Source organism: Lepidochelys kempii, chromosome 5, assembly GCF_965140265.1.
Source record: "Lepidochelys kempii isolate rLepKem1 chromosome 5, rLepKem1.hap2, whole genome shotgun sequence".
Taxonomy (NCBI): Eukaryota; Metazoa; Chordata; order Testudines; family Cheloniidae; genus Lepidochelys; species Lepidochelys kempii.
This window is the reverse complement of record NC_133260.1, coordinates 69,517,914-69,537,294: the sequence shown is the minus strand read 5'-3', so window position 1 is coordinate 69,537,294 and position 19,381 is coordinate 69,517,914. Positions and strand designations below refer to the sequence as shown.

Genomic DNA, 19,381 nt, shown 5'->3' with positions numbered 1-19,381 from the left:
TGCGAGCAAAAACAGAAAAATGCTTTACTTTCTTACGACTGGTATGGCAAAAGATCTGAGATTATGGTTTAGGAAAGTGATCCTGAATTATACATTGTTATGATTTCTATACGTTTTGTAAAATGACAAAGTTGCTTTCCAAATGTCTGAAACGGATTATTTTTCTGACTAAGCACAATTGGCTACTTCAGAACTACGTTAAGAGTTGAAATGGAAAGATTTAGTTCTTAATTATACAGGGTTGGTTGATGTGTGGATACGAAAGACTAGCTACTGGAAGGAAATATGGAGATTGTTAGCTCTCTCAGATTGTGCTTAGCTGATAAGGTCTCAGCTGGAGTATTTGTCCCCTCTTCTGGGTGCCACATTCCAGGCAAGAGGTAGACAAATTGGAGAAAGTCCAGAGGGGAGCAACAAAAATGATTAAAGGTTTAGAAAACATGACCTATGAGGAAAGATTGAAAAAAACTGGGTTTAGTTAGTGTGGAAAAGACTGAAAGGGGACATAACAGTTTTCAAGTACATAAAAGGTTGTTACAAGGAGGAGGGTGAAAAATTGTTCTCGTTAACCTCCGAGGACTCGACAATAAGCAAGGAACTTAAACTGAAACAAGGGAGGTTTAGGTTAGACATTCAGGAAATTTTTCCTGACTGTCAGGATAGTTAGGCACTGGAATAAATTCGCTAGGGAGGTTGAAGAATCTCCATCATGGAAGGTTTTTAAGAACAAGTTAGACAAACACCTGTCAGGAATGGTCTAGTTATTATATAGTCCTACCGTGAGTGCAGGAGACTGGACCAGATGACATCTTGAGGTCTCTTCCAGTCTACACGTCTATGATTCTATGACTATGTAGGCCTTTTCTTGTATGTATAGTGCTTTATGAGGTTTCTTGTTTCCTTCTATTCAACAATGGTTTCTTGACTATAAGGTGAAGTTCAATTTCAAATTTTGATTGAAATAATGTTGCATTTAAGACTGGAGAAAGGAAGAAATACTTAGATCTGGTTTTCAATGTGCATCAGTGTCTTCAAGTTATAAACAGGAATAATTACCATTAAAACAGTTCTTGTTGGAAGAACAGGCTGACCCAGAGGCAGATTTGAGTAGATGGGCTTCCTTATTACGGTACTTGTTCCCCTGGACCCAATCGTCCAGTAAACACTGGATTAGTTACATCATACTCTTTTTATCTACATTAGTACGTAAATTTCTACATTTATTACAACACCCCCAAAACCCTTATGGAGTAATATGGACGCCCATACAATGAATATTAATAACCCTCTACTGAATATAATTATCCCCGCCCGATTACTATTTACCTCATTAGCATATTCTACCGATAAGTTTTACTTTGAAGATACACCTCTTTGCTACAATTGCAGTCATGAACTCCTTGGATCAGCAGTTTGCAGGAAGGGAGAAAGGGGCCATGACCCCAAACTTGCCTGTGCAGCTGGGCTATTATGGCCGCCCGAATCGAATCAACAGACCGCCTACCCGATTCAATGGTTACCCCTAGGAAGGTTACTGAGGGTAGGACCAGCTGAACTTTTCCTCCATTCACCTTTAGTACTGCTTCCCCAAGACCCCTAACTACTTCTCAGATAGCTGCAGCCACCTCCTCCTTTCCCATCCCCAAATGAGAATGTCATCCACATACTGAATACATCGCTGGCTTATGGGCCCCAATGCATCCAGAACCCACTTGAGCTCCTGGTGAAACAGGGTGGGGGCATTACTGTACCCTTGGGGCAGAACCCGCCATTGGAATTGAGACCCTTGCCAAGTGAAGGCAGTCTTCCGCGGCTGTCCTGGGCCAGAGGAATGGACCAGAATCCATTGGACACATCTAGCACAGAAAACCACTGATCCCCTGATTGAATTCGGGCAATCATTTCAGGCAGGCATGCCACTAGTGGTGCGAGGAGCGGGGTGACTCGGTTTACTTCCCAGTAATCAATGGTTAGCCTCCAGGACTCATCTGGTTTACGTACAGGCCATAAGGGGGCATTAGCTTTAAATGCTCCGTTGTAATGGAGAGATCCTGAATAGCCGCTTGAGGAATGGGGTACTGCTTTACTGCTGGAGGAGCTCCCCCGTCTATACTCACTAAAGTTTGGAGCTGCCCAGCATCCAGACTGTCCATTTCCCATCCCGGCAGGTCCTCCCAACCCAATTGAATGATTCCCGATTCTGGCCCTTTTGCTACACTGCTTACCAACCCGAGGGGGATCACCTGATCATTCCCATTAGGAATGGACCACAGTTGGCGGTTACACAGATCAATGACCACATGCTTTAAAACTGGGTACCCCTATGATATTGAGATGGACATTGGGGCCAACCACCCAGGGAGCGGAATCAAAAGGCTCTGCCTTGGACAGCCAGAGTATCCCGTCCTGTTCAATTGCCCAATTTTGGCCTCTCATGGCGTCTCCAAACAATATTTCCTGGCCCCGTTCCTGGGCAGGACCGTGTGCCAGATTTAAGCTTGATCCGGAATCAAAAAGGTAGGTCCCTTCAGGCCCACCATTCAGCTGCCCCTGGATTACCGGGCAGCTGAACTGGTCCACGGAGAGAGACCAGCTCTGAGGACTGGCCTGAGGGCTCCCCTAGTCAATGGCCACCACCGCACAGCCCAGGCATGCCTGCATTTAAAGCATGTCTCCCTCTGGGCGAAATTATTGGCTTGGCAACTGGAGCAGGGCCAGTCTCCTTTCCTTGCTACAGGGCTGGGCTTAGAGCCTGAGGAAGTTGGGCAACCGGGCTGGGACCTTTGGGGCTTTGGCCCACGCTCCCTGAGGAGGGCATCAAGGCCCTCCTCCAAGGGCTGGATCTGGGCAGAGGTATCCTTACCCGTGGGTCCATTTTGAGATGTAAGGGTTTCTCGGGCCATATTCTGCCGTGCGTACGGAGAGGCCCTTTCTACTAATGCAGGCAGGATGGCTGCCTGGAAGGGTCCTGCCTGCAACTCCAGCCAATTGTGGAGTTGGGGGCTAAGGCACTGCAGCCAAGCATCGAGAAGGGCTGCTCTCCGACCAGCCCCAAGGGGTAATAACCATTTGTCTTCAAGGTCCCCAAATACCCGAACCCAGACCTGGATGCGGGAGATGGCAGCGTGCAGGTGTTCCCCGGTATAGGGTTTAACTTAACCAAGCCTGCTGTTAGGGAATACACCCCGAAAAGAATACGGGCTGTGTCCAGGACAATCATTCAACAATCCTTACCCTGGAGGCCCACAGCCGCTGCCAAGGGGCCCAACAGCATCTCCCAGGCTAAAATCAAATCACTACCAAAATACTGGTACAGCTGGCTTTCTATTCGCTCTAGCCATTGCAGGAAAGCATTCCATTCTTGGGGCGGGGGGCCCAATTCTCGGTATAGGCTCTCCCTGTCTCCTTCGGACATGGAGGTGATGGTAACCTCTTGCCGGACAGTGGGGCCACCGTCCCCCGCATTTAGAGCCTGGGGTGGTACTTGAATACCGGACCGGCGCAGGAGTTCTGTCACCTCATCTTTTGCAGCCTGGTCCTCCTTTGCCATCCTGACCATAGTTCGTGTCATGACAGGGTAGATGGAATTTATTGAGGAATTAGGATCTTCATAGGCAGGAGGGGCGGAGGGTGCAGGAGGGGCAGAAAGGGTGGTGGGGGGTAAATAGGGGCCGGGGGAAAAGAATTCTGCTTTAAGGCATCTACTTGTCCCTTCAGGGCCAGGTTCTCAGACTTAAGATGATTAAGATCATCCATGCAATTCTCAGCCATTCTGACTGCTAGCACACTGTGATGATTTACCATGCGCTGCTGTAGAGTTTCCACTTTGCAGTATCCACGGTATGCATCCGATGAAGTGAGCTGTAGCTCACGAAAGCTCATGCTCAAATAAATTGGTTAGTCTCTAAGGTGCCACAAGTACTTCTTTTCTTTTTGCGAATACAGACAGTAACACGGCTGTTACTCTGAAACCTGACACTTTGCTTTTAAGATCCTTAACCTCCTCCCATAAACCTGACAGACCCTCACACACAGCCTGCAACAAAACAACCTTTTTCTTATTCTGGGAGCATTTGGACGCTAGAGCAGCTTCCACCCACCCCTGGATGGCTAGCCAATCCTGATGGGCCGCATAAGGACCCCCCCATTTCCCTACCAATTTATTAATAAATTCCTTAACCAGGGCTGCAGTAAAGGGCCCATTAAACTTACTCATCGAATCCATGGTGAGACGTGGTGATCAGGCACAATTCTCCCCTGGGATCTTGTTCGTGACGCCAGATGTATGAGCGTTCATATTACTCCATAAGGGTTTTGGGGATGTTGTAATAAATGTAGAAATTTACATACTAATGTAGATAAAGAGAATGATGTAACTAATCTAGTACTTACTGGACAATTGCGTCCAGGGGAACAAGTACCGAAATAAAGAAGCCCATCTACTCAAATCCCCCTCTGGGTCAGCCTGTTCTTCTTCCAACTGTTCTCCCAAACTTTGTAAAGATACTATTGTTTAAAAGAATGCTCTTTTCCTTCCGAACACTTTTATATGCAACACAGCTTCATTGAGAAGGAAACCAATGTCATGGTCTATGGCAGGGATCAGCAACCTTTGGCACGCGGCCCGCTAGGGTAAGCCCCCTGGCTGGCCGGCCAGTTTGTTTACCCGCAGCGTCTGCAGGTTCTGCCGATCATGGCTCCCACTGGCCATGGTTCGCTGCTCCAGGCCAATGGGTGCTGCGGGAAGCAGCGTGGGCCAAGGGATGTGCTGGCCGCCGCTTCCCACAGCGCCCATTGGCCTGTAGCAGTGAACCACGGCCAGCGGGAGCCCTATCGGCCGAACCTGCGGACGCAGCAGGTAAACAAACTGGCCGGCCAGCCAGGGGGCTTACCCTAGTGGGTCGCGTGCCAAAGGTTGCCAATCCCTGGTCTATGGGTTACTGAGCCAGAAACAGATTCTACCTGGAAGGTCCAAAAAAAAAGAGGGAAGAGAAGAATGAAGTATAAGAAAGCTTTGTCAGACTCAGAATGACATCCTTCCAGAAGGATGGTATGTGGGTACTTGTGATGCAGACCCTTGAGAGTGAGGAGAGTGTGTTAATTGGGATGAATTTTCAGCGCTCAAACAAAAAGACTGTAAACAGCTCAGGAAGCTGCAGAGTAATGAGCAATAATGAGTTAATAGTTAAGTGTTTCGGAAGCTGGAGTAATCACTTAAGAGGAACAGAGGAGTCTGCTATCTTGAAGCACTAACTGAATGAGATAGTTCTGATTAACCTACAAACTGCTTAACATTTCATTCGTAATTGCAAAAATCATGGTTTAAAAGGTTAAATGAAATGCAGCAAAATCTTCTACTTAACAAAATACACAGGATATATGCATACCTTAACAACAGGATTCAGCAGAACTACACCTGATTTCTTAGTAATTACTTGTTTTGTTGTGTAATGATGGTCTATAAGCTGAGGAATAGTTGGAAACCCAGTTCCTTCAAATCGGTACTGATTCTGTAAGGGGGAAAAAAATTCAGTTTCAGAACAGCTCCAATGAGGAAATGCAAAAGACGCAATTAGCAACAATTATCCACGAATAACTAGAAACAGAAAAGTTTAATTTCATAGGATTAAATCTTGGTCTCATCCAAGTCAATCCAAAAACTTCCAGCGACTTCAATGGGACCATAATGTGGGTCATAATAACTAGAAAAAAATCTATTCATTCAATTAGTTTATCATAATAAAATAAACAGATCTCAACTCTTAAATCAAAACTAGAAAGAAGGAAGTCCTTGTGATTCAACAGATGGCACAGTAACAGTGACTTTGAGACATATTAAATATGAAAAGGATACGCAATAAAATATTACCAACTTAAAGAACAAAAACCATTTATTTTAAGACAACACCGAAACATGTAAAATAAGGATGTACTGCAAAAAATATCTTTGAAAATCTAGTAAACACAGGGTAAATTTCAGCTCTCTAGCGCAGAAACAAAGCTTGAGGAACAGGGGCCAAATCTTAATTCACCATGTAATGTAGTCCCAGGCAATGTGTGATAAAAGTGATGAATGATTCACTGGCACACACAGAATAAAAATTTTGGTGGGTCTTAAATAAATAAATAATAATGTGTGACCAGCCATCTTCAATAGTACTTAGGATAAAAACCCAGCCATCTCCATACTTCAGAAATGCTGAGTGAGATGAAAGGCATTTTTGCCTCCCTGCACTTCCATCCCTCTCTTTTTTTCTTATCTGTCTCTCTCTTTTTCATTTTAAATATTAAAAAAGTCCCTGCTGTGGCTACTGTAACTCTCTTGCCATCATGCAGGAACTGTGTAGATTCTTTTACAAGCTGTACTTCCTATCACAGAACGTCAGGAAGCATTGTATCTGTAGGTGCGGAGAAAGAATGCAAGTGACATAGGTACACTAGTGGCTGGAAGGGCAATGACAAAAGATTTAGAAAATTCTTTGGGAAAAAACCTGTACTGCTCAGTTCAGCCTCTTACAGTCCTGAATTCTGCACAGGATTTCAGTGACTAGTATATGGGTTAGGCTATTTGTGCCCATATAAATGCATGTTTTTCTTCATTTATTCCCTACTCAGCTCTTTCTACAGCACAAACATTGCCATAAACAATGTGGCCATAAACATTTAGTACAAGTAAAGCCAAGGACTGGAATAGTAAAAGTGATCTAAATTGAGATTCAGGTTCAGGGCAAAGAAAATTAAATAATACTGCTAAAGAATTGTTTTTAATTTACAATATTTTGCAAGTGCACTCAGTATACTAGGGCTCTTATGGAAAATGACTTTTTGGGAACTACAATAAGTGCCTGCCAAGTTATCATCATTTTTTAGGCAAGGAAAGATAACAGGCCAGTTTGAACATATGAACATTCTCTTTGTATCTGTCCACTGCTCCCTGCCGCTCATCAAACATAAGCTGCTTGTCTTTATTTTCAAGGCCCTTCATGGTGTACCCACCCCCTATGTATCATCTCTCATTCACTGTCAAAATGTTGATGCTGGTCATCCCATGATGTCCACCTCTGTTGCCCATTTCTAAATTTTCAAGCAAGCACCTTCATGCTTTTTCCTATGCCGCCCTCACACTTGGTAAGTGCTAAACAGCCACTATTTTCCTTCAAATCCCTCCTGAAAACTCACTTCCTGTGATGCTTACGGATAAACAGTTAGGCTGCTGGTATGCAGAAATCACTGCCTCGTATGCTGACCAATATTGTTGCATTGTTTCTTTGTTACTCCTGCCAATCTTTCTATTCGTAACTGTGTGTTTTTTCCTATCTTATATGGAGGTTGTAAGCTCTTTGGGGCAGGAACCATTTTTAATTCTGTTGGTACAGTGCCTGCCACATTGGGGTCCTGGTCCATTACTAGGGCTCCTAAGCGCTACAGTAATACAAATAATTGAGAAGAATTTGAAAACTGATTAACACTGAATGACAGCAATGGATTTAGATGCTTAATAATAGTAATTCTTATTCATATTCACAGGGTTAAACTGATGACCAAATTTGGACTCAGGAAGGAATTTTTCACCAAGACTTAATGGAAAGGAACTTGAACTTCCTTTATGCAAGTATCATGGAACAGGCAACATTCATTACAACTAGGAGGTATATTCCCAGATCCATCAATTTCTTTATCAGAAATTTAGTCATCAGCACTTTTGAGCATTGGAACCGTTTTTCTATTATTATTATTATTATTTACTATTCGTATTGCAGTAGCTCCTAGGAGACCCATTCATGGACCACTGTGAAAACATGTAACAAAAACTGCACTGTAAAAATATGTAACAAAAACTGGCCCTGCCCCAAAGTGCTTACAATAACTTAATTGCTTAAATGGATTTAAGAATTTAAACTCAGACACCAAAGTCTGAAAGTTTTCAGTATAAAATATTATTTTTTATAAGAAGTTTGCACCCATTAGCCAAAAGAGGTGCTCCTATATTAACAGGTTATTCTAAGAGCATATCATCCACTGAGGAGGATAAATGGCCTCTGTAATTAACTGCAATACATTCTCTGTTTTCCATACTTTAAAAAATATATATATTTTGGACCCTATACATTCAACATTGTTTTCTTCAGGAAATATTTAAATTTATAAAAAATGTACACACATTTCTTAAAAGTTCAGTTTTAGTTAAAAACAAATGAGCAATTCTTATTTGTTTTTCACAGATTGGCTGACAAAATTGATTAGTCAACCGCTGCATCTGACTAGTTCAACATTTCAAAACATTGGTCAAATCAAACAGGCTATTTAAACAGCTGGACCACTGTCACAACAGCTGTACACTGCACTACTATTCTAGAGGCTTGGAATCAGAGGAAAATTCACATCAACAGAGACCAGGCTTGTCAATGATATGAGACAATCGTGATGTTGGTTACACAATGGGATGGAGGTTTCAGCCTCATGCTTTTATTCATGTGTAGTCGCAACTGGGGAGTCTAAGAATCAAATCTGACAGCTGTTCCTGAAGAGACATACCCCAGGCCCTTCCACTGAGAAACAATACCACACAGAAACAACTATTCCAGTAAGGGATGGCAGGTGAAACTGGAGTGAAAATGCAAGGAGATAGTCTTATCCAAGAATAAATAAATAGGAAATAACTTAGATCTCTGGGGATTGTGCACACAAAACTAGGAAAATCCATGTAGTTTTGAAAATGTCTTGTGCTTATTTTTTTTAATCTATCATTTGAAATGTATGTTACCAAAGAGAAGCAAAATAAAAAAAACAGTTTGTGTCATGCTCATTTGTATCCTATTTGTGAAACCAGACATATGAATATATATGTAACAAGTGATCACATGCCCTTTTCTGATAGGAAACATCAAGAAAACTGGCACTGGAACAATACACGAGTCCTAGAAAAAGTGACACTGAAAAAGTAAAAATGACAGGATTGTGATATTGATGCAAGGGAAAATATTTTTCTCATTTGTGTTGCTTCCACTGTTTTGTAAGTTTCTGAAATTTCTTCAGGCAATGTATCTCTATACTTGTGTGGTATTAAGTATTTAAGTTTGGGGTAGTGGGGAGAGAACATGAAAGTGAGAGATGCTGTGCAGTATTCTCTACATCTATAAAACTGGTAAAAGCCAGGAAATTTTATGTGAGTGCATCCAACAGTTAAATAATTCTTTGTAAAGGAATCTGGTGGAGTTGGCAGCTAAAATATAACTACCCTGCTATATATCATTGCAAGACTTTCAACAGCATATTTTTGGATGGTTTTTTATGGAACTATCTTTTACCAAGTCCAGCTCTGATGCAAAACTCGGTCAATAAAAACTTCTCTGGATTTTCCCAGTAGCCATTATACTTTTCTATTCTCTTTAATACCCATGCCTTATTAGATGGAGGACTTAGTAGCACTCTGTCTTCCAATAGAAGAGTGTGGCTAGCTTCTTCTGAGACCAACACTAAGCCAAAATTGTCAATGAAACAAAAACCAGGAGATCCTGAAACAGAGTCAACCCAATCCATAAACAAGCCAATGTTTGGTCACAGCCTTGGGAGTGAGAGCCTTGAAACCAAATCTCCATCTTGACAACAATTATCAGCTTAACTCCAGTACAGAACAAAGTTATGAGAGTAATTGTTTTAACTTTTGGTTAAAAGACGACATTTTTTCTTTTCCAATCTATCATATTCTATAACGTGACATTTACCTAAATTTGTACAATAAATTCACTGGTTACAATTTAGTGTATGTTCACATAAAGGCCAACACTAGTAGATACAAATTTACTGACATGAGAAAAAGGTCAACTCATCCTTGGTCTAAATTTAGAGATTACAGTTTGAGAAAACATCTCATGACTTTCCCCAAGCCCACAGAGACTGGCTGTGAAACATTTAAAACTAAAAGATTTTAACTAAAAATTTAGCATCTCAAACACCACTTGGTTGTAGCCCTGGGATGAAATCCTAACCCTGCTGAAGTCAAAGGGGCCAAGGTTTCACCCCAGAGTCTAACAGAAATCATGATAAAGTACTAGCCATCTAGCTGAAATAACTGTATTATGAATACTAAAAATAAGTTATTTTGATATAGAACTTATTTTAATGCAAGACAGCATCTGGCTTATAGCGTCTTATGTAAAGGTTTCATATTTCAGCTATAATATTTGCGGTTACTGCAAGAAGGCTCAAAAATACCAGTTAAAATATTTATTTTCAAATACTTTTCAGAGTACATATAAGTGATTGTCACTGTATTAACTTTCACTTTGCTGTACGAATTATTTCTAAAGCAAAATAGTGTTAAACTGGAAAGATCTGCAAGAGACTATGAAAATTATTTAGTGCAAGTATATGGCTGACCTCTTTTATTACGGCATTATCCCAAAATGAAGAATTAGATGAGGTCCACTGACTTTCTGTGGATTATATGAAGGTTTCTGAGTCATTGTTGCCACAGTCTCTGTTTATATAGGGTCAGTTAATTGTTTAGCTGAAGCTACAGCTGGGATTTCAGAACAAAACAAAACAAAAAAAGATTTCTGTCCTATTCCCAAAGGCCCAAATTAATCTCAGGTGGTATCATCTAATTCCAGGCTTATGAATGTAACATGCTATAAGAAAAGACAAAAACAGAAGTCCTGGAACATGGAAAGTTTGGCACTGTGCAATGAACACTGAGGAATAGTCACTCAATACAAAATACCTTATTTGCCCCAAAATTGCCTGCTACATTAACTTTCTACATTCCTTGATTATTTCAACATCTGACCAGCCCACACTCTCATTGCTGTAAGGTGCACATTTGAAAGTGTGTGTTACGCAGCTTAATATATTTCAAACTATCATTGAACTCTAGGGGAAAGCTTGAATCCTATAGTGCATGTTGTGCAGCCCTCCCTAGTGCTAACTATCTGCACCTAGTTCCTCCCCTGTGGTGCAAAATCAAGTTTCTTTTCTGTACTTCTTGGGAAAACTATTTACTTACCTCCTTTGTAAAGTGCTTTAAGATCTACTGGTGAAAAACACTACAAGATCTAGGTAATAGTATTATTTATGTATAAGGGGTCAGATGATTTTTGACTTGTGGATAAATGCTAATTTCAAGCTATTTACTATGATCAGAGCAATATTTATTACACATAACTTATAAACTGCATGTGCACACAAGAATACAAATTCATATTTCTCTCTCTCTCTCAGTCTACTGGTTCCAGAGTCCTGTTCAGCCCTGGTCTACAGTAAGGGGGGGGCAGAGATCGATCTAAGTTACGCATCGTCAGCTACATGAATAACGTAGCTGAAGTCAACGTACTTAGACCTACTCACCGTGGTGTCTTCACTATGGTGAGTCAACTGCTGCTGCTCCCCCGTCGTCTCTGCCTGAGCCTCTCGTGGTGGTGAGTACAGGAGTCGACGGGAGAATGCTCACGGGTTGATTTATTGTGTCTAAACTACCCGCCGATCCAGCAGGTAGCGTAGACATACCCTCAGATTTTTTAAGGCCTAGTCTACACTGTGAAATTAGGTCAGTATAACTACGCTGCTCATGTGTGTGAAAAATCCACATCCCTGATACCGTTGCCAATTTTGGTTGGACATATTCCTGGAACTTTCATCAATTATATAATCTTTAATTAAAGATTAATCTTTAATTCCTGGAGACTTCAATGCAATCCTGGAGGGTTATCAACCCTAATCCCTGAGCAACACAGTTAATCCGACCTAACCCCCGGTGTAGACAGTGCTAGGTCAAAGAGAGAAGTCTCCTGTCAACCTAGCTACGACCTCTCAGGGAGGTAAATTAGGTCAATAGGAGATAGTGTCTTTACTGCAGTGTTTTGAGTGTAGACAATCCCTAAATTACATCATTTTTAAGTCCTAGTGGAGTATCATCTGAGATCTCAAGAAACTATAAAGCAACCCTAGACCAAAGGGTTTAGCACATGCTTAATACTGATGGGTCAGGGCCAGGGCGCTCAGCACCTTTGGGATTAAGCACACCTTCTTTATATAGAGGTATGCTCAGTTTTAAAGCATTTATTTTCTTATTTAGGACTTGAAAACACACTCCAGAATATCACTGGCTATATCAAATTATGGTAAAGTAGAATTAATGTTTGTGACCAGATTTCCTCCTACTGGAAAACTCCTTGTATAGATATATTAACAATAACCAAAATGACACCTTTCCAATAAGTGATCTTCCACCACCTCTCCTACCTTTAGATGAGTCTAATGAAATTATTGAGCCCATTAAAATAGACATAACTTAACAAATTGGGGAGTGCAACAGGTAAAAAAAAAATTCAAAAGAAAGAAAAGAAATGCATTAGCTAAACTGATTTTTATGACAAACTGCTCAAATTCGCCATTTTTTCCATAAATAATATTCATATAAGAATAATGGAAGATATCTTGTCCTTTTCTCCCCAACAGCTCCCTCCTACAGAACTTTTGTGGTTCTGCTCAGCTAAAGAGAACAGGATTCCTGTGTCTATGTAGGGTGTGTGCGGCTCCTAGGCAGCACGGATCTCAATTCACAGCAGCACATAGGAGACCGAACAAATCTTTTGCTATGTAAACTTTCCCATCCACGGGGAGGCTACTGTGGGCCTGGAGTTTATTTAACCTTCTCTTATGGTTTGTTAGGCTGTTTTTGTTTATGGAAATTGCCTTAGCTATTTTTGAGTTTGAAAAGGGAAAAATAAACTGTACAAAAAATTCGTCTTAGAGCAGAGATCAACTACGTAAAATTTCAGCCCCAAGAGTGAATGTTTCAGAAAATTATGACCATGTGAAAAGAGGGGGTTACATTGACATTGCTTTGGAACCTGAGCTATCATAGCACTATCAAGCACCAACTCTAAAAAAAAGGAGTGGGAGAATAAAAAAAGATAAATTGTACATATATAATACATTTAAATAATTAGTAACTTCAGAAATTTAAACATTTATAGAAGTAATTTTCTGCTTTCTAACAAAGAATAAAAACCATGGAATAACCTCATATCTTTCTTTTATTCTTAAAAATATTTCACTAACATTGTTTTTTAAAATTTCAGCATCTAACTCAACACGGGAAATCAGAGATTACCATATTTTTTTTTAACAGATTTCATACTGGCCTTTCCATATGAGAAGACTAAAAACCTACTTCATAGTAATTCTCATAGTTTTATCCATAGTAATGAATGCCTTTTATTCTGAACTACTTATCTAAAATAATTCTTCAGTTAAATACAAGCTGCCTGACATGAAATAAACATTCAGTACTACATCAGAGACGTACATCAGCATATTGTATGATAAAGTGTCTCCGTTGTCCATCTGAAAACACAGAAAGGACATATTCACCAGGTTTCCCGTGGCTCTCTCGCACCAAGAAGTCTCCTTGCTGCTTTAACAGCTCCTGGGCTTCTATTCTTGGAATTGCACCATGATACCAATCTTGCTCTGCCAATGGTTTCTCGCTGGTTGATATTACATCAAAGAACTTTAAAAAATATAAAGGAAAAGAAGTTAGCATACTGTAACCCATTTTCCATGTTTTGTCTTTTCATGAAATCCATGATAGACTCTGACAAATACTTTCACACTTCTCTTCAATTGTCTGTTTTCATTAGACAATTGAAGTGATACATCTATTCTCAGAATCAAAGTAACTGAACACTTTTTTTAACTATGCTTTTTTAAAAATAGAGGCATATGTATATATGAAAGCTCAGTACAGATTTCTGAAAATACAGACAAAAGGAATATCAATAGTACTATCAAGACAATTTCATTTTTACTTTTAAAAAAACCTCTTTCTTGGCTGAATTATCTTTCTCACTCTCAAACTTCCTTGAAATGGTGTTAAGCTTTGAAATGAAATATTTCCTTACTCACTGAGAAAGGGGTTAGGAATTTATGAGACATTATGGGTGGAATTTTCAAAAGCACTTGCATTGACTGAGCTCTAGGTTCACCGATTTTGAATTACCCCCCACAAAAGCCTGTAAACAAGTAGCAGCATTAGGAACCAAGTTTTTCCAGGAGTCTCTCAGCATATGTCCAGTGTGACCAGCCATTTGATAGCATCGTCATCAGCCAGGTGAAGAGCCGGTAGTTATTTAGTATTTGTATTGCAATTGAACACTGAGGCCTCGCCCCATTGTACTTGTGAATTTAATCAGGAATTCTAAGGTAAGACACAAGAATTATTTTTATAGGTTGCAACTGGAGTATGACTTGAGCTTTTTAAAAATTTATCTTTGTAATTTATGTATTTATTTATTTAGTATGTGCTAGAATAGGTTGTTGTTGGTTTTACAATAAAGTCTAGTTTTCAATAATCAGGTCAGACCTATTTGTTAGGGCAAAACTGTGCAACTCCATGCTGGTGAGCACTTACACGAGCAGTCCCAATTAAATCATGCAAGTGCTTGCTATTACAAGGTGGACTGTTCGTTTTAAATTAGGAACTCCGTTTTGTTTTGTGTGTGGAACATATGTCTAAACTTGCCAAGGAAAGCCCTGCTCAGGAAAGGTGTTTGACACCTTGTTGAAAGACCATCATGGAGACCCATCTAGACCTAATTAAGTCTGAAAGTCTCAACTACTGGCCCATGAGCATGGAACAATGATTTTTCTACACACAGAGCTACAGGAAGGACATGCAGGACTGGGGAAGGGGCCTGGATCAACCCAGTGGAGCATATGGCAAGGAGCGAGCACCTCCACTTAAGAGGGGGCACTGCTCTGTTCAGGATGCCAACTATCCCCACATGTAAAGAGATCTTGCTGGAGACAGAGGGTGGGCAGGAGGGACTCTATCAGCCTGAAATGCTGACAAACATCAAACTCACAGAAGGGGCAAGATCAGACATTGGAAGGGTGCATTCTTAGGGATTTTTGTTGTTTTCAAAGATGTGCAATTGTAAAGTAATCTTAAAGTAAAATTTCTGCAGCTAAGAAATAAAGTCCTTTGCTATGCACGTGTTCCCTTGCCTTCCTGACATGTCCCAAAAAGGGTTAAACTAGAAGTCCAGAATGCCCACAACCTAGGTGGAGTTCTAGGGAAGTGTGTGTAAGCGACTGGGAAGGCTTGAAAGGCTCAGAAACTAATCTTGGGGTCTAGGGCGGCTGCAGATACAGAGCCCCAGAAGGTCTGAGCTCTGGGAATATATCCTATAGACCCAGAGCTAGAAACAATTACTAGATTCTACCCAGACAGTTTAGAAGGATGTGGGACCCAGCAATTAGGTCCATTCACAAGAGATTGGAGATTGTAGAGAGGGGAAGGTAGCCAGGTTGTAACACTTACCACATGAGTAAGGGTGACATAATCTAGCCTTTAGTGAATAGAGAATGAATTCGTCACCCGATTCTTTTGTAAAGGACCCATTAGCAAACAAAGAAAAATACAGAAATACCTCCCAGGAGATCATATTTTCGTCCTTATTTTTAATATTTCCATTCGAAAGCAGTTAAAACCCAAGATCAAATTTCTCCATCATTATTAAAATTCAATAACACCAAAGTTATTCTCCTTTGAAATTACCTACATATAAAATAAACTTTTCAAATTACTAAGAAAAAAATTCGTATAAAAGGTTAAATTAGTTCAGTTTTTGTGAAAGATGCTGGGATTGACTGCCCAAAAGAGTGAGACAGCACTGAATGTTCACAGAAAAGCTGCAGAATACTGTCAAGGCAGCAAAATCTTATGCACACTACCTCAGTGCTACTCTGGAGAGAACTTCTCGAGTGGTATTAGATCGAGAGGTTTCGATACATAATCACTTCATGGCCTTCCTGTTGAAATGTACAATAAAAGGTGTCATTTGTGATGGACTCTGTAACGTGGACACTAGTTCACTAAGAAGGAAACAAACAGACTAAGCCACACAGCTTAGTTTACAGAACACAAACAAGCAAGTCTTCAGATGGTAACAGTTTCTCACTTCCAACTTGCGTCATGTCTGAATCAATGTCCATGACTGTATCATTACCTGTCCCCAGCATAAAATAGCTTAAGAGTACTTTTTTGACATAGAGAAGATTTAGGGGAAAGAAAATGGGAACAGGTTAAGCGTTTTTTTTTTCTTTTCTTTTTCTTTCTAAGAACTTGCATTGTACTTAGATAACATTTGGAAAAAAACTGTTTAAATTTTTGTCGGGTGTTTGTCAGGTTTGAAGGCTTTGTCGGGTGTTTCTCTCAAATTTCACATAATGTTTTAGTATTCATTCTGTGGTCATTTTAGCTGAAGCATGAATTATCAATTAAGTATTTCTTCACAGAAAATAAATGAAATCTAAATCAATAAATGATGGTGCTTTTTATGTTATATAAATTATATAACTTCTGCATGAACAAACCCCCCCACTCAATAATTTTATTGTATAAATTAAAGTACTATGTTTTAAATAAACAGGATATATGATCATATGCACTTCAAAATTGCTATTGAGGGGAATATGGTTACAGCCAAGAAAGAGTATCTAAGAAAGATGTATTGTCATTTTGACATTCATTGCAAATGAATTTATCACTCTAATCACTAAAACACTACATTTCTACTACCACTTTAGAGTTAGAAGAAAATTTTGCAGGATTTAATATGAACAGTTTAAACACAAAATATTGCCCTTTTAAAGACGGTAATTTCCTTTTCACTGTTTTCCAATTCCCATATGTTTTTCTTAAACAATGTTTACTGTAAAGTGAGACTTCAAGAAACATTCAATTGCTTGATAATACAAATTAGAGACTGCAAGATACTTACATTCTAGGACTCAGATTTTATTTTATTTTCAGGGATGAAGATGTCTCTCTGTCTATCTGACACGGACATATATAGTTTTTCTCCCCCTCTCTCTATCTAATGGAGGAATTCAAATATTTAAATAGGAAGGTTTTATTTTTAAGTTTCTTTTACTAACCAAATTAGTATCACCATAAAATTAAATGGTATTTGAAATATTTATTTCTATTTATTATTCTCTTTGTCTCTCTCTCTCTCTCTCTCTCCTTTCTTCCCTTCAGGGATTTCTGTGGTTCACCATACCTTATCTTGGGCCTTTGGGGGGGTTCCCTCAGATTCCCCTTCACTCTCCCCTTATATGTCGACCAATCTCCCCTTCCTCCCTTGTGGATCCTCCCCTCCCTTTCACTTTCATCTGAATTTAATATGAAGTTGAAATAAGTTTTACTTTAACAGCTCTCATTAATTGGCTCTCAAGCAGCTGCTCTTATTGAAATGTAGAGCAAAAGGTTTCTGACTCAGCATTTTTTTAAAAATGGAGATTTCCCAACCCCATTATCTGTGAAGAGACTGAGCAACAAGTTGTCTCTGAAACAAAACAAAACAAAACCTTACCCCCGGACTTTCAGTGTAACACCACATTAAGATGGTTGATAAATGTGTGCTCTTATAAACACAGCAACCAGCCACCCACACACATACCTCAATGATACTCTATTACTTAATAATGAATATTTGTTCTATTTTCTGACATATAATTAGCTGAAACTTGTTGTATTGCTTTATTCTGTGGTCTTTAAGCAATGAGAATTTATATATATATTTTTTTTTTAAATCGGGAAGATATTTTAATTCTCCCCCAGAGAAAAGGAAGGGCATACTCTTGGATTAGTAGAAAGACAGAAATAAATTTAGGTTGATCCTTTTAGAATTTTCCCTCTAGCACTTTCCATAACCGAAACAGCGTAATTCTTACACTGCCATTAGACACATTCAAATGTAATTTGCTAGTTCTTTTGCAGGGCAATACGGTATATGAAACCAATAGCTACTTCAGGACAAGGGAACCACAAATGCAAAGAAGCTACAGCATTTTACAAAACACTACATATTAAAGCAAAAGTATATAAACCACAAAAAGATAACAGTGATGGAAACAAAATTTAAAAAATATTTTATAACCCGAAATGGCTGAATTTGGTAAGGACAACCACCCATTGTATAAACGCTATTACCAAGTTCATTTAAAAAAAAAAAAAAGGTAAGGAACCAGGAAACACCATTACTATCATCACAACTGTCAGATATCTGCAAAAAGTACAAAATTTTTCAGGGGAAAAAAAGAGTGCATTGAATCTGAGGAGCAGCAGAGCCTATTTCAAGGTACAGTTCATTCACATACTGGTCCAAATAGGACAGTGTCCTACCAGTGACTAAAACATGGCGTCAAAATGTGAGAAGTAAGGGTTTATCTACTAATTTTTGTTTTCCTACCTCAGATCATTAAACTTTATATTACTGCTCTTTACACTTATGGATACCTGACTTGGTTTTAGTCTGACAAAAGCCATTATAGTACTCTGTTGGAATTTTGGGGTTTTCTTGAGTCTCTATCTCTTCTCTTTTCCATCTTCTCTGTCTTACTCTTCCTACTTCATTGGGCTTTGAGCTTTTCTCTCTGTTTTTCTTTCACCCTCTCTACACTCTGCCCCTATACTACATCTCTATCCTTCCCTCGTCCTTTTCTTATCCATCTCCCAAAGGTACTAGAGCACTACACGAGAAAAGCTGCAAAGTTCTGGCTTTGGTTACATAAGAGTTGCCTGGTCACACAATGGTGACTCTCCTTTCTTCCAGCTGCTAAATTCCTTTAAAAACAACTAAGAAAAATACATTAAATGCTTTTCTAATACTGGAGGAACTATTGCTGTTGTCACAGTTATGTGCTTACAAATGGGTAGGGGAAGTGGTCTGTATGACAGTAAATGGCAGGGGAGCTATCCAGCAGATAGCAGCCCGTGCAATGAAAAACTATGAGAATCTCTACATTAGATTCTGGCAGCAGATCTACAGTTGAAACCTCAGCTGCATCCAGTAAGTTGTTTGTGGCTCCTCTATTCTGGGGCTATTCCAGCATTCGTATCTTCACCACAGTTTGGAAAAGTCTTCAAGCTCTCTAAGGTACATTAGGATTGAAAGAGTATGTCTACACTGCATCCAGGAGGTGTGATTCCCGGTGTGGATAGACAGACACGTGCTAGCTCTGTTCAAGTTGGCGTGCAACATCCTCGCTGATATTTCAATGCACTAATTTGAGCAATGCTAGCATGAGTCTGTCTACCCATGCTAGGAATTACACCTCTCAACTGCAGTGTAGACATATCCTAACTCCAAGAGGCTATTACACTGACTGAGTTGGCGTGCAACAATCTGACCAAGGCCCAAAATACTTGCTATACTGCTGTGCCAGGAGAAATAGGAAAGAGTTGCAAAGGGCTTATACACCATCTCTACACAAGCCAAGAATTACCCCATACTGAAAGAATCCTCAGTTGCCTACTTAAAGCAGCTTTCTGGCCTCTTTGCAATACCATCACTCAGAGTCTCATTCTGAA

The 19,381-nt window shown here is 39.8% G+C and overlaps 1 protein-coding gene across 16 annotated transcripts in view; it reads right to left on the bottom strand.

The window, feature by feature from the left end:
- FER (FER tyrosine kinase) overlaps positions 1-19,381 on the bottom strand; it is a 429,890-nt gene that overhangs the window by 224,134 nt on the left and 186,375 nt on the right. For 14 of the 16 annotated variants that reach the window (XM_073344644.1, XM_073344641.1, XM_073344645.1 and 11 more), the window contains 2 exons: positions 13,310-13,513; positions 5,388-5,510 (listed from right to left, as the gene is read on the bottom strand). In XM_073344644.1, the coding sequence (XP_073200745.1) occupies positions 5,388-5,510; positions 13,310-13,513 (327 nt within the window). Of the gene's footprint in view, positions 1-778; positions 980-5,387; positions 5,511-11,881; positions 12,884-13,309; positions 13,514-19,381 lie in introns of those variants that run through there. The other 2 variants (XR_012158994.1, XM_073344654.1) reach the window with 2 other exon arrangements.